This window comes from Vigna unguiculata, chromosome 5 (genome assembly GCF_004118075.2).
Source record: "Vigna unguiculata cultivar IT97K-499-35 chromosome 5, ASM411807v1, whole genome shotgun sequence".
Lineage (NCBI taxonomy): Eukaryota > Viridiplantae > Streptophyta > Magnoliopsida > Fabales > Fabaceae > Vigna > Vigna unguiculata.
The window spans coordinates 7,712,766-7,726,503 of record NC_040283.1 but is presented as its reverse complement, the minus strand read 5'-3'; the positions used below and the strand labels follow the sequence as shown (position 1 = coordinate 7,726,503).

At 32.1% G+C, this 13,738-nt stretch overlaps 3 protein-coding genes across 4 annotated transcripts; all 3 read right to left on the bottom strand.

The window, feature by feature from the left end:
- Nucleotides 1–2,518: 2,518 nt before the first annotated feature.
- LOC114183744 (calcium-binding protein CML42) lies at nucleotides 2,519–3,616 on the bottom strand. The gene has a single exon (XM_028070875.1). The coding sequence runs from the start codon at nucleotides 3,334–3,336 to the stop codon at nucleotides 2,788–2,790; it is 549 nt and encodes a 182-aa protein (XP_027926676.1). The 5' UTR covers nucleotides 3,337–3,616; the 3' UTR covers nucleotides 2,519–2,787.
- Nucleotides 3,617–6,533: 2,917 nt separating this feature from the next.
- LOC114184054 lies at nucleotides 6,534–7,431 on the bottom strand. Its single transcript, XM_028071291.1, has one exon. It carries the CDS (start codon nucleotides 7,333–7,335, stop codon nucleotides 6,664–6,666), a length of 672 nt encoding a protein of 223 aa, XP_027927092.1. The 5' UTR covers nucleotides 7,336–7,431; the 3' UTR covers nucleotides 6,534–6,663.
- Nucleotides 7,432–9,813: 2,382 nt separating this feature from the next.
- LOC114185991 lies at nucleotides 9,814–12,400 on the bottom strand. Of its 2 annotated transcripts, none has more exons than XM_028073982.1 (3): nucleotides 12,143–12,400; nucleotides 11,387–11,456; nucleotides 9,814–10,565 (listed from the first exon to the last, which is right to left on the bottom strand). In XM_028073982.1, exon 3 carries the CDS (start codon nucleotides 10,531–10,533, stop codon nucleotides 9,940–9,942), a length of 594 nt encoding a protein of 197 aa, XP_027929783.1. In that variant the 5' UTR covers nucleotides 10,534–10,565; nucleotides 11,387–11,456; nucleotides 12,143–12,400; the 3' UTR covers nucleotides 9,814–9,939. The 2 variants fall into 2 exon arrangements, with proteins under 2 accessions (XP_027929783.1, XP_027929784.1); XM_028073983.1 differs by lacking the exon at nucleotides 12,143–12,400 and adding an exon at nucleotides 11,794–11,864.
- Nucleotides 12,401–13,738: the final 1,338 nt, after the last annotated feature.

The following is a 13,738-nucleotide window of genomic DNA, read 5'->3' as shown; positions in this document are numbered from 1 at the left end:
TGACTTTCTAAAAAGTTCTATTACATGATTTCCTAAAAGTACCCAACCTAGGTTCTCTCTAGAAACCTATACACAATAATGATTTCCACACATAAATGAATAAAGTGGAGATACAACAAGTGAGTCAAGTGTATGTGAAAAAGTCTTTTAGTGCTTAATGATTTTCAACATAATACTCTTCATATTATGTTCTATATTAGTAAGTAGAATAAATTTTACTTTCATTATTTTGAATGAGAATCTTGCAATATTAAAATCTTTATCATTAACTTTATTATTGTATAATCTGAAACACTATACTTCACTTAAAAATATGCTCTATACTCAAAATTAAACGTTGAGAGAGTTTTAACAAATATTCTTCACTTAACAAGGAGTAACTTCATGCATTTATTATTATTCAAAAATAACAAATAATACTTATAATAAGTCTGAATAGAAAAAAACTTTTATGAGCTGAGATGAATTGGATGTATATCAATTTGGGAGGAACTGATATAAAAAGTATAGTATTTTCTTTTATTTTTTTCTTTTGATTAACACCTTTAAAAATATTTGTAAATATGTTTAGAGTGACAAACATCTGGCAATGTTAAGTGATTTATTGGATTGGCTTGGCACGGTAGCTTCACTCAAAAATTGATTTTCACAATTGTATCGTTTAGGGAATAATCAACCTTAACATGATCATTTTTATTTTGACTCAATAAAAAATTTTAAAAAAATAATGAGTTTTAATAAAGATTTGTCATGAATCAAAGTGACTATTTAAGATTTAGAGCAAGCAAGGACTCAAATCATCATTTTGGTCAATCCAAAGAAGTCTCTCAAATCCTTGACTAAATATGTAATAAGTAACTCATTCTCAAAAGCTACCAACAAAATTATGGACTGACCCTAGGATAGCTAGAAAACCGACCTTACATAAGTAATAAACAATAAACAATATTTTCAAAACAGAATTAGGGATCGATCCGAAATAGATAAAAGAACACGACTTTATATATATATATATATATATATATATATATATATATATATATATATATATATATATATATATATAAACAACCTATTCCTAAGTGCTATTAACAAAATTATCGAGTTGGTCTTAAAATGGATAGAAGTCAACCTTAAATAAAATCGTTGACGGTTACAAAACCAAATTTTAACTCCTATTCACAAGAGAAAGATAATGACATTCTTGTAAACTATTTTTCTATCCGTTAACTTTTTTTTTTACCAATGATTATTCTTTTAGTTGTAGCAGGAATCTACCTATCCTGAGAGAGGTGGAAATAAGGATGTAAACTTATTTTTTTTCGACATATAAATATGAAGGTCCTAAGGGGACAAAGTAATCTTTGACTTTTTTGTATTTTGGGATCGATTTTAACTCAAATTTGTTAAAATAGATTCGTTCAATTTTTTTTTTCAAAATAAGATCAAGTCGTCGTGGTGGAGGACGACATTAAGTCGTCCTCCACCAAATCAGTTTCCTTTATTTATTTTTTTCAGAAAGTGAAATCGTGATGTGAAAGGCAGGTTTTTATTGATGTGAAGAGTGAAGTCGATCTTGTAGATAATGACTACACTTTTCAGTATTTTTCTCTTTTTAATTTTTGTTTATTAAAGTTGAACACATCCAACTTTACAGCGGGAACACCAAAATAAACAATAAGATACCCATTGTCCCTGCTGGGATAGAAGCCTCCCTCGTGCTGCAACTATGCTCATACACTTTCCCAAGCCCAAAATCCCCAAGCTTTGCATTGAGATCAGCATCAAACATTCTGTTGCAGCTCTTCAGCATCAAACATTTTGTTGCAGCTCTTCACTCTCCTGTGAATGATTTGCCTCTCACACCCTTCATGAAGGTAGGTTACAACAGCTGCAACTCGGATAACGATATTCTCCCTTTGCCTCTACGAAAAAACAATGGAAGAATTGAAGTTGATGTACGATGACTTCACTTTTCATATAAATAGAAACCGGTGTTCTTTAAAAAGATTTTATTTTAAAAAAAATAAAATAATTCAGTGAAGAATGATTTCATCTTTAATATTGTCCTTTATCGTGATGACTTAACCCTATTTTAAAAACAAATTCTAACAAACTCATTTTTATAAATTTAAATTAAAATCGACCCGAAATACAAAAATGCCGAAATCTTTGCTAACGTCTCACTTCAATATAAAAATCACCATTTACTGTTCTCCAATTAACTATGCTTTAGTTGCGGAACAATAGTAATTAAAAGCGGTGAAAGAAACAATTTTTTTTGTTCAAAATAGATAAAATTTATTGTTGAAGTTGAGACAATGGATGTACCTATTAAGTGTCAAATCAACTATAAATCATTTCTCCAATGCAATGTATTTACTTGGTGATTTGAATGTTACATTTTGATAACTATGAATACTGTGGTTGTGCAATCATTCTAAAGCTGGACATTGCATGATGTGAGATTATGGGCCAAGAAGAGCCTCACTGAAGAATGTAGTCTCATTTACCATCGTTACGGAAAAAAAAAATTTACTTCTTGAATAACAGAAAAAAAAAAGGCATAAAAAAGGGAACAACATGAGTAGCCGCCGGTAGAAAACAAAAACTACTGCACTATTGAACCGCATGCAGCAACGTTGATTGAAACCTAGGAGTTGGAAACAAATGTTACAGTGACACAGAGATGTTGGCGAAAGAGCGAGTAGTTAATGAATGTTGTACAAACGAAGGTGGGAGGCCCTAAGATCGAGAAAAGTTACATTTAGAAACTACAGAAGAAAATCAAGAAGTGGGGAGAATGGTGGCGCGCATCATCTCCTTGAACTCGTAGAAATCGACGCGGCCATCGTGGTTGGTATCGACGGACCCAATCATGCGGTGGACATTGTCGATCATGTTGCCTTCCACCAGGCCGAGTTTTCCGAGGACGACCTGAAGCTCCTTGGCGGAGATGTAGCCGTCGCCGTTCTCGTCGAACACCTTGAAGGCCTCCCACAGGTCCGACTCCTGCTGCTCCTCTTCCTCGCTCTGGACGAAGCCGAAGTAGGTGTCGCCCAGGCTCTCGTGGAGGCTCACGAAATCGTCGTAGGTCAAGCCCTCGTTCCCGGGGCGGATGTACGACTGCGTCATCGTCTCCAGCTCCTGCATGTCCGCGTCCAGGCCCAGCAGGCTCAGCGCCTGGCTGATCTCGCTCACCGTGATCATGCAGTCGCCGTTCTTGTCGAACATGTCGAAGATGCGGCGGAGGCGGAGCGAGTTCAGGCTCTTGCACCGGAGGCGGAACGAGGGCGAGGGCGCGGCGAGGGTGATCTTCTCCGGTCCCATTACCATCCCAGATGCACCCTGCGGAGTGGCTGCGCGTGGAGGAGAGTTTTTGGGATTCGTAGTTGAGGGAGAGAGGTCGCTTTTCGTTGCGTTAATAGATCATGGATTTGTATTTGTTCGTTAAAATTAACGTTGCTCTGTCTTCTTGTTTGTTGTATAGGGATGTTCCTTAATTTGGGTGGTTAAGCTGAACGCTATTTTATATGAGACAACGCGCGTTCGGTGGCCAGCCAAACGGGACTCTTCCTTCCTTTCCGTTCTTCGCGACCTTTTCTCCATACCTTATTTATTCCCTTCCTTCTATTTATAGCATTTTCATTTAATTATTCAACATATTCTTTCTTTTTCATGGTTAGATACACGCACTCTCATCTTTTATTATTTGAAGGAAGACAAAACTCTTAAAAGCGCTTTGCATGATATACATATATATATATATATATTTGCTATTTAACAACGTGTCAAAGAGTTCTTTGCATAAATTTGTCTTGATAAATTAGTCGTGGTATTATATAGACCAGAAAAGTAATAAATAAATGAATAAAAAGAGAGGGAGGTAAAAACTCAAGTGGGGTGATATTAAAAATGGTTCACATTGATGGCTTTAATATTGGTCCTCGTTGACTTTGATAAGGCACTTGAGTTTTTTTTTTCTTATCTAGATGAAACGAGAGGCTTGAGTTGAGTTAGGTTTTTGAAAATGGGTCATTGACTTGACGTAAAGTCATGAATGAAGCTTCTCACGTTGTTGGTCAAGTTATTCATCTAAAACATTTATTGAATTCATATGCCATATTTGAATTCTCACTTATACTAAAGGGTGTATTCGTTGTAGCGGAGTTGAAACAAAACGGTAGCGATTCAAGAATGGGTAAAGGATCAAAAACAGCCCAGAAGTTGGCCCATTCTCACCAACAACTATTAACTAACCCTAAGAATATGTCAAGTTATAAACTTTATAGGAAAATTACAATAAAAAACTTTTATAAAATAAATTTAATTCCGGTACAATTTTAGATAAACTTTTGAAATTTTGTAAATTAACTTATACACAAATGAATAAAAAACTTAATTTCTTAAAAAAAATTATCCAAACATGAAAGTGGGGTTCTATGACTTTCATTACATGAAAGCAAACGACGCTTACGTGTGGAAGTGGGATAATGAATAATTTATGATGGGTAAAGGTTTTTAATCAAACGGCAAAGGACGGTGTTTTGGATGGATTATCGCATATAGTGTATTAGAATTGGCCTTCATTCATTATAAATAAATGCCAACTGTTTCCAATAATCTACCAATAAATGGTGTAAGGTGTGTATCCTTACTTAGTGTTAGGACAGAAAGTTTGATAAATTCTATAGGAGATTTGAATATATTAAATTTTAATGATTTTCATGTTCAATTGTCTAAGTTTTTAAATATTTTATTTAAATAAATCAGTTTAAATTTATTAAATTTTAATGTTTTTCCTTTGATCAAATATTTTAATTAATAGAAAATATTTACACTACTAAAAATTATCAAATTTTTCATGCAAATTTGTTAAAAAAATTTGTCTTCTGCTATTTTCTCTATGAATCTTAATTGATAAGTAATTCGTTTGTAGGTAATTATTTCCTACAAAATTATAAAATTTGTAAGTATTTTTTACAAAATTGATTGTGAAAAGTATTTTATACAAAACATTCTACAAAAGAATTGACAATAATTTCCTACAAATTTTATTTCATCATAAAATTTATAAGTATTTTTTATAAAAAATATTCAAAATAAAATTGGTAGGAAATATGAATTTTTTTAGTAGTGTTATATTAGTGTTACTTAAAAAAAATCTTGTCTTACATCTATTCAAAAATATTTTGAATGAAGTCGATAAAAAAAAAATCTTAGTTGCAATCGGTTAGAAAATAGCAGTGATAGAGTTGGTCAAGAAAATCATTTTGATAAATAATCTTGATCTATGTCATTATTTGAGAAACAATTCCAACTTATATCAATCGAAAATAATTTTAATAAGTTGAGTGAAAAGAAGAATATTTTGTATCAACCCAAAAACACCTTAACAAAGAAAACATTAGTTATACGAAAAAAAAATCTTATAACAATGACAATTAAAATTAGTCACAATCAATTTCAATCTACCTTCGTGGAAAAAAATTGTTGAATTGACAGTGTTGTGATCTTAACATCACCAACAATATTTCAACTAAAGTTGAAATGATAATGTTTCCACCAAAACAATATGTAAAATTTCAAATCCTTAGGTCTTTACACAAAATTTGAAATTCACTAATTTTAGATAATCCAAGTACTCTCTTCAATTTAAATTCTCATTACTAGAAATTCTTATATTATACGAGATTTTCTTACAAATTTATTAAAAAAATTTACAAAAGAATATTTTTTTTTCTACTATTTTTTCTAAAAATTTTGATTAACAATAATTTTTTCGTGAAGAATCATTTCCAATAAAATTTACAAATATTTTTTACAAAATTTGTTGCAAAAAATTTTTAAACCAAAATATTTTGTGAGAAAATTAATAGCATTTTTTTGCAAATTTTTATTTTCAACAAAATTTATAAGTATTTTTTATAAAATAAATTGTATTTTTTTTAAAAAAAATTTATAAGTATTTCTTACGAAAAAAAATTTAAAACAAAATTTACAGAAAATATGAATTTTTTTAACAGAGTCTCTATCGAACCACATATTTTTTTCAAAACAATATTTCAAAATTGTTTATATAACAATGAAAATTGATTTTTTATCGACTATATCATAACAAAATTTTCTATCTCTTAATAATATTTTTTAAATATTTTTTCATTTTTTATATTTCAAAATTCTTATAGTTTCATTTTAAATTAGAAGAGAAATTTGTAAAAATATTATAATCAGACCTCAAAAAAATTTCTCCCCAAACCGGAAATGAAGAAGTTATTAGCCTCATCACCTTTCTGGCGTTGAAGCTTACCCTTAAGGCTTTACCGATCATATGTGTGTTTGAGATTGATCTTCCTATCAAAATAATCAGCTTAGAACCTCATTCATTCAACAAGATTTTCCCTTTTTGCAGGAATCACATAACTATTCAAAGAACTGAATTAACAGGCACAAGATATAAACAATACTCCCGGAAACAGTGTTCTCAAAAATCCCAAAACTGAAACCAACTTCCAACAGACAAAGCATAAAACTAAAAACTAACATGTATACACATGTATGTATGCAACTATTATTTATGTAACAAAATCCTCACAGTGAGAAACTATAGTCTGAACTATCAATACGACCATATATGTGTATATATATAACCTACGAATCTGCTCATAACTTGGCCTTATTCCTGCAACTTTGGCTTGCAATCTTGAAGTCAGGAACGGTAACAGTGAATTGGCAATAGGACTTTGCGACAATATGTTTTTTGATGAATCCGAGGAAGGTAACTCTCCCAGGAATCCTAGTAACGGTGTCCATAGAGATATCTCCTCCAACTACATCCCCGAGAAGACCGGTGATGTTGGAAGCAAATTCATCTGCCTGAAGTGTGAGTCTGCATGAAAGTATTGCAGACCCTCTTGAAGGAACCAAACCAGGGTATATGTCTGTCTCTCCAACCTCTTTTCCCTTATACAGCAACACACTCTTTCCTCCATCATGCTTGAAACTAGCACGGTTTCTGTTCTCAACCTGGACCTTCAGATCAAGAGTCACATTGATCTGTATATCGATGTCAGGAAAGGAGACACGTGGACTTATACCCTCCAAAGTGGCAGACACAAGCTGAGTTCTTGGATCTTTGGTCTTGAACAAGGTAAAGGCCAAGATGATTACCACAACGACTAGCACAATCAGCAGTAACAGCACTGCCCCGGTCACCATTACACACACTCTTCTCCTCTTCAGCTTTTTCTGTGACACCACCACCACTTGCTCATGGTCCTGGTTGTTTTTTGCTTCTGTCATGATCTCTTCTTGTTTTGGTGCTGATTCGGACATTGTAACAGAGGTTGCAGATGACAGAGAAGTGTGAAGATTTGATCTTGAAATGGGACTTTGTTGGCCATGAATGGCCTATATAAGGAGTTCCAACCAGAATAATAATAGTGTACTAATTACTATATCTTAAGGTAGTTGGAAGTTGTGGGGGTCCAATGATGTTACTGCTTCGTATTAATTAGCAGTATGAAGAATTGCAGACTCAACTTAATGGCCATGCCGTGTCGCAACTGTCAAAAGAGTTTTTTTCTTTGATAACTACAGTAACAGTCTCTTCTATTATATTCATGCATCTCATCAAATTCGAAAATTTTCAACTTTAGATTGTGATTTATGATTAGAATTTAACATATTCGAATCTAAGCATTTAAGTATTGTTTAAAAGAATAAACTGAAAAAAAGGAATACTAAATACGACTTTTATGTATTCTTGGTGTATACAGAGTTTTCTTTCGGTAAGCATTTAATATGAACCTTTAGTATTTATCATTGAAATAGCATTCTAATTTTAATCAAAGAATAATAGTGAAAGTATCTAAAAAAATGTGTTTAAATTAGCAGTACTGTATATAGGTCAGCTTGTAATGAGCTTATTCGATTTCGGTTTGATCTACTGTAACTATAAGTATGGAGACGACTGACTTTTAAATATGAAAAATAGCATGAGTATTTAAAATATTAAAAAAAATATAATCAAATATATGATAAGTATTTTGGACATTGTTTTTATCACTTTACTTTCTGACTCTTTTAATTAATCTACAGGAATCAATAAATTAGTTAGTTTAATCAATGTTTTTAAATTCCTTAAGGATTTATATTATTTTTTCAAAATTAACTTTTTTATTGTTGAGACTCGTCGTCTGATTCTCTTCACTCAATTAATGGGTTAAATGTGGAGAGACTAATACTTATATAATTTATTTTATTATTTGGCTTAATTATCATTTTGGTCCCCTAATTTGTTGGGTTGGTTCATTTTGGTCCCCTTATTATTTTTAGGTTCAATTTGGTCCTCTAATTCTTTAAAAGGTTCAATTTGGTCCCTACCGTTAAGTCAACTTTAACACCGTCTTCGTACATGCCACGTGTAATTTTCAAATTTTTTTTTATTTTTCTTTTTAATTTTTTTAAATTTTTTTTTTAAATTTTCTTTTTAAAAAAATTAAACTGCCACGTGTCACCTTATGGTTGTGACACGTGTAACCTTATGGTTGTGACACGTGGCAGGTCACGATTGTGCCACGTGTCAAACTAACATTGGTTGTTTTCAATTTAGTCCCTCTTTTTACAATTTTGATTCAATTTAGTCCCCCAATTTTTTAAAATGATTTAATTTTGTCCTCTCCAATTTGAGACCAAATTAATAATTAAGCTTAATTACAATTTATACATTCATGTTTAAATAATTTTTTACCATTTGTACATCAAATCACTCCCTAAATACTCATGTTATTTCATTTGTTATATTTTTCACTTGTAATTTTTTACACTTGAAAGTTTCTATACATGTAAAAAAAATAATAATTTGAATAGTTAGATGGAGTAATTTAATCTATAAATATAATAAAAATTATTTTAATATGTATATATAAGTTGTAATTAAGCTTAATTACTAATTTGGTATCAAATTAGAGAGGACAAAATTGAATCATCTTAAAAAATTGGGGGACTAAATTGGATCAAAATTGTAAATAGAGGGACTAAATTGAAAACAACAAATGTTAGCTTGACACGTGGCACAATCGTGACCTGTCACGTGGCAGTACATTTTTTAAATAAAAAATCTCAAAGTAACACGTGTCACAACCATAAGATGACACGTGTCACAACCATAAGGTGACACGTGGCAGTTTAATTTTTTTTTTTAAAAAATTAAAAAATTAAAAATAAAAATAAAAATAAAAATAAAAATAAAAAATTGAAAATTCCACAAAATGACACGTGGCATGTACGGAGACGGTGTTAAAGTTGATTTAACGGCAGGGACCAAATTGAACCTTTTAAAGAATTAGAGGACCAAATTGAGCCTAAAAATAATAAGGGGACCAAAGTGAACCAACCCAATAAATTAGGGGACCAAAATGATAATTAAGCCTTATTATTTTTGTGATTATCATATTTTTGGTGTTCACAAGAGAATTTACAGTATTTACTATTATTTATTGAGTAATTGAGTAAAAACTATTAAAGAATTAAGAGTATAATGGTAAAAAATAATCAGCAAAGATAATGTCATAGAAAAAAAAATCCTTTATATTAGGACAGAGGTGGTGACAAAAAGAAAACGACACACTTTAGTAGGTAGCTTGTTCAAATTTTATTTCCCAAAAAGGTATGGTTCAAGTATAATATAATTACTTTGATGAGGTAAAATTTCTCTCTTTTCTCATTGGTTGGTAAAATGTATTTACATCATTTTTTAAAATTTTTCTAACAACAAATTCTGTCACGTATGTTAAAGTGGGAGAACATCGATTAAAAGAAAGATAACAATTCACACGAGGGTAACTGAGATTGAGGGAACCTCTACAGAGTTGAGTGTTTGAAAGATTACAGAATTGAGTTGTTTTTTCTTTTGTTTTCTTCAACCTAACATACAAATCAAGCTGAAAGCACTGCCTTGGATAAGCACTTATTGTCCACAATTGTTTTGTTGGAAATATTGAGGGTGAAATCACAAGATGTGGTGGAAGCCACATGGAATCTGATAAAGCCTAAGACTTTGACCATGCCAAACATTCTCACAAGGGTGCTGAGGGGTATTAAACCTGATGCAATGTCACTGGTGACCCCATTGCTGGTGGCTAAACGGTCAGCCATAATAGTTAGTGTCAAGTTCATTCCCATGGTCTCACCCCCTGATACCTCTCCATCGGGGATAGGGCCTTCTCCAATCAATAACCCCTTATATTTGAGTATTGCAGAGCTATTGTGGAACTCAAATCCAAACTTATTTCTGTTTTGAACTGAAACACCCACATCCAGTGTCACATTCACATTCACACTCATGCTAAAAAAGTCCATGCCGAGGTTCATGTCCGCAACCTTAATGGTGTCCACTCTGCTAACAGGCTCGTGTGGTCTGAACACTGTAAATGCTAAGAGCACCATTACCAACAAAATTGCAATAATTAAGCATAGTGTTAGCACCAAGCACATGGTCATTCCGCCTTTGCTGCCAGATCCCTCTTTCATTCTGCCTTTTTCCTTCTTACACCAGAGTGGATCTACATCATCATGCAAATCATCTATCAGTTATACTTGTTGCAATTTTAGTATAATTTCAAGTGTAAGAAACTTAAGAACAGTCATTTCTGCCTCAAATGCATGTTGAGAAATCCTTGTATTGTACCAAATTATTTGTTCATCTGTCAATCTACACGCACATCGACATATATAAGAGCATGATAAACTATATACCAAGCAAGTTCAAGTGAGATGAGATAGATGTGTATATTCAAATTCAGAATAGTACTAAGCATTAATATCAGTATTCATATTCTTGGTTTCTCTTGGAATCAGAGGATGAGACACCCTTGTAATTATAATAGGGAAAGTCTCAAGCCAGACCTAACTTTCAATGATCCACTCTGATATTATGTTGTCTATTAAGAACATGCAAGATTTCTTGATATATTTCGTGTGTGGCTTGATGAACAGGAGGCCTAGGATAAAATTGTTGAGAACTTGATTTCTTCAGTGACTCAGTATTTTGTTTTCTGTCCTATTATTATCACTTCGCTTGTTTTCCTGGCTTAAGAACCTGTCAAAATCTCTACTTTTCTTATGTCTCTGCTTGTTCTGTTTACCTTGTCTATTAAGTTTCGGTTAAAGTAAAAGATATCTCATGATTAAAAAATTTGCATTTTAAAAATTAAAATAATCTTCTTGAATAAAAAGGAGACATTGGAAAATACGTTATCTGTATAAAAATATGATATGATAGTTAACAACTAGATAACACAATTACATTGTAATTTTCCTTATTAAATACAGTAAATGTTATACCAAAAGTTAACAGTTTCGATTTATTGAGCATTTGGCTTACCTGGACAGCAAATGCTTGAGGAAGTTCAGTTGTCAAAAGCACCTCTTGATAACTTTTCTTCGCTAACCAACTGTATTTGAAATTAAACATCGTATAGTATCAGGTTTGGTGCAATTGTGGAACAGTAGAAGCCTCAAATTTTATATATCAAACAACATATCTGTGCATTTGTGTGTCTGAGTGTCTATACACACAAGTCAAACAGAAAAGAGAGTATGAAATAAAAAAACCTATATAATTATTTTGGCACAGAGGTGATTTCTGAAAAAAGAAAGTAAAAAAAATAACACATTCCTGATTTGTTTGTTTATGCTTCAGGGGTCATTATGATTAACACCAATGACCAACCAATCAATACTAGCAAAGATTTGAATTTGTCAAAGTTTTCCGAGGAGGAAATTACCTACCTTTTCCAATTAATGAAGCAAACCATGAATCTGAAAATGATGCCATTACTTTCCCCCTATAAAATATTACAGGATTAACCCGCATTGATTCATACACATGTGATGCAGGTTTTGATAACGTGAAAATAGGATCGCTTCCAACACGTTTTGTTACTGTTACCTTTCTTGTTCATTATAATTATGTTCCGTGTCCGCGGTTCACGACACACAGAGAACCAAATTCTTGATGTCTATTCGAAACACGAAATCATGTCGCATTGATGAAAAAATGAATACAAAATGGAAGCGAAAACGATATGTGATTGATTGCAACAATTATGTAACATGAAAAAGTTGTTAACGTGAGTACCTGTTGATTGGAGGTTGAACGGAAGAGGGTCCTCTCAGAAATGTTCAGACCTCTCTAATTGCAATTCAACAGAAATTGCAAGATTTGAATATACAATTGGCAAAACCGAACGCACCTTCGGAGGTGCGGTTTGCCAATTGCTTCAACCAATCTTTATTGGCTGGCGAGTTAGTAACAATTCAATTTAACAAATAACAAATAAAATGAAGTTATGATCATGTGAGTTGGCATTTTCTATTCTAGTCTATACCATCGTGATAAACGATTGCACTTAGGTTTAAAACATGAATCTTGTGTTTCTGTTTTGTAGGACTGTACCAACCGCAATGCATGGACAAAGAAACCACACAATCATTGGTTGATTTTTTTTTTCCATGTAAAGGAGATTAAAAAAATGTATAATTTAAACACAATTTATAATTTAAGGTTTGTCTATTAAAAAAATTCTTTAATTAATGCAATTGTTTAATTGTCGTAAAAAGATAATTTTTCAATTAGTTATATACTATGTATTATAACTGAATTGTGATAATTGTGTCGGTTATATATATAGAACTGTCAAAATGGATCGTTCGACCTGGTCCGACCCGACCCACTATGGGTTGGCCACTTAGTAGGTTAACTCAAACCGGCTCACTTATAAGTGAGCCAAAAAATTTTGAACTTGACTTGACTCGACCGACCACGGGTTAGTGGATTAAACGGATTGACTCACTAACCCATTTAATTAAAATAAAATATAATTTTTTTAAGTCATAAATTATAATTCGAATTAAAATTTATATAAACTTCAATACAATCTAAATACAATCCAAAATGATATTAAACTCCAATACAAACCAAAATTAAAAAAAAAAATACTATCTAAGATCAAAGCATCCTTGTCACTTATCCAACTATAATATTAGAGTCTTGAATGGATAAATCCACAACATTTTCATCTCTTGAAGCATCTTCTTTATCCCCATCTATTTGGAGTTGAAGATAGGTTTCCATTTGCCAACACACTAATGTGTTTGGTTAAAAAAACAGCCCAACATTGCAAAACCCAACATAATGTGTGTGACCATACGGTTGGTGGGTCAACCCGGCTCACCACGGGTTTAACTTCAATGAGCCGAGTTCTTAGTGGGTCGGGTCAAAAATTGACCCATACTGACATTTGTAACAAATTTTCAACCCAACCCGGCCCAGACTCGTGGTGAGTCAGGTTGACCCACGGGTTTTGACTCACTTTGATGGCTCATTTATATAATAATTGACATTTTAATTTTCAACATTGAAATTATATTTAACGATTCATGTACACTAAATTATTGTGATAATCATTATTTTATGAATAATTTACTCATTTTAGAACATGATTGGTTATCCTTTGCATGTATGAGATTATGCTATTTGAGAACTAGTCTTTGTATTGCCATGGTTGAAGTTTAAAACAATGAAATGTAGGAACATTGCGAACATTTATAATCATAAGCATTGCATCATGCTTCGTATTTTAAAAGTAATATTATTTATTTTTTAAATAATTACTTTTGAAGGGGAAAAAGTCTTATTATTTCACAAGTTGAACTTTCAACCCATTATTTAGAT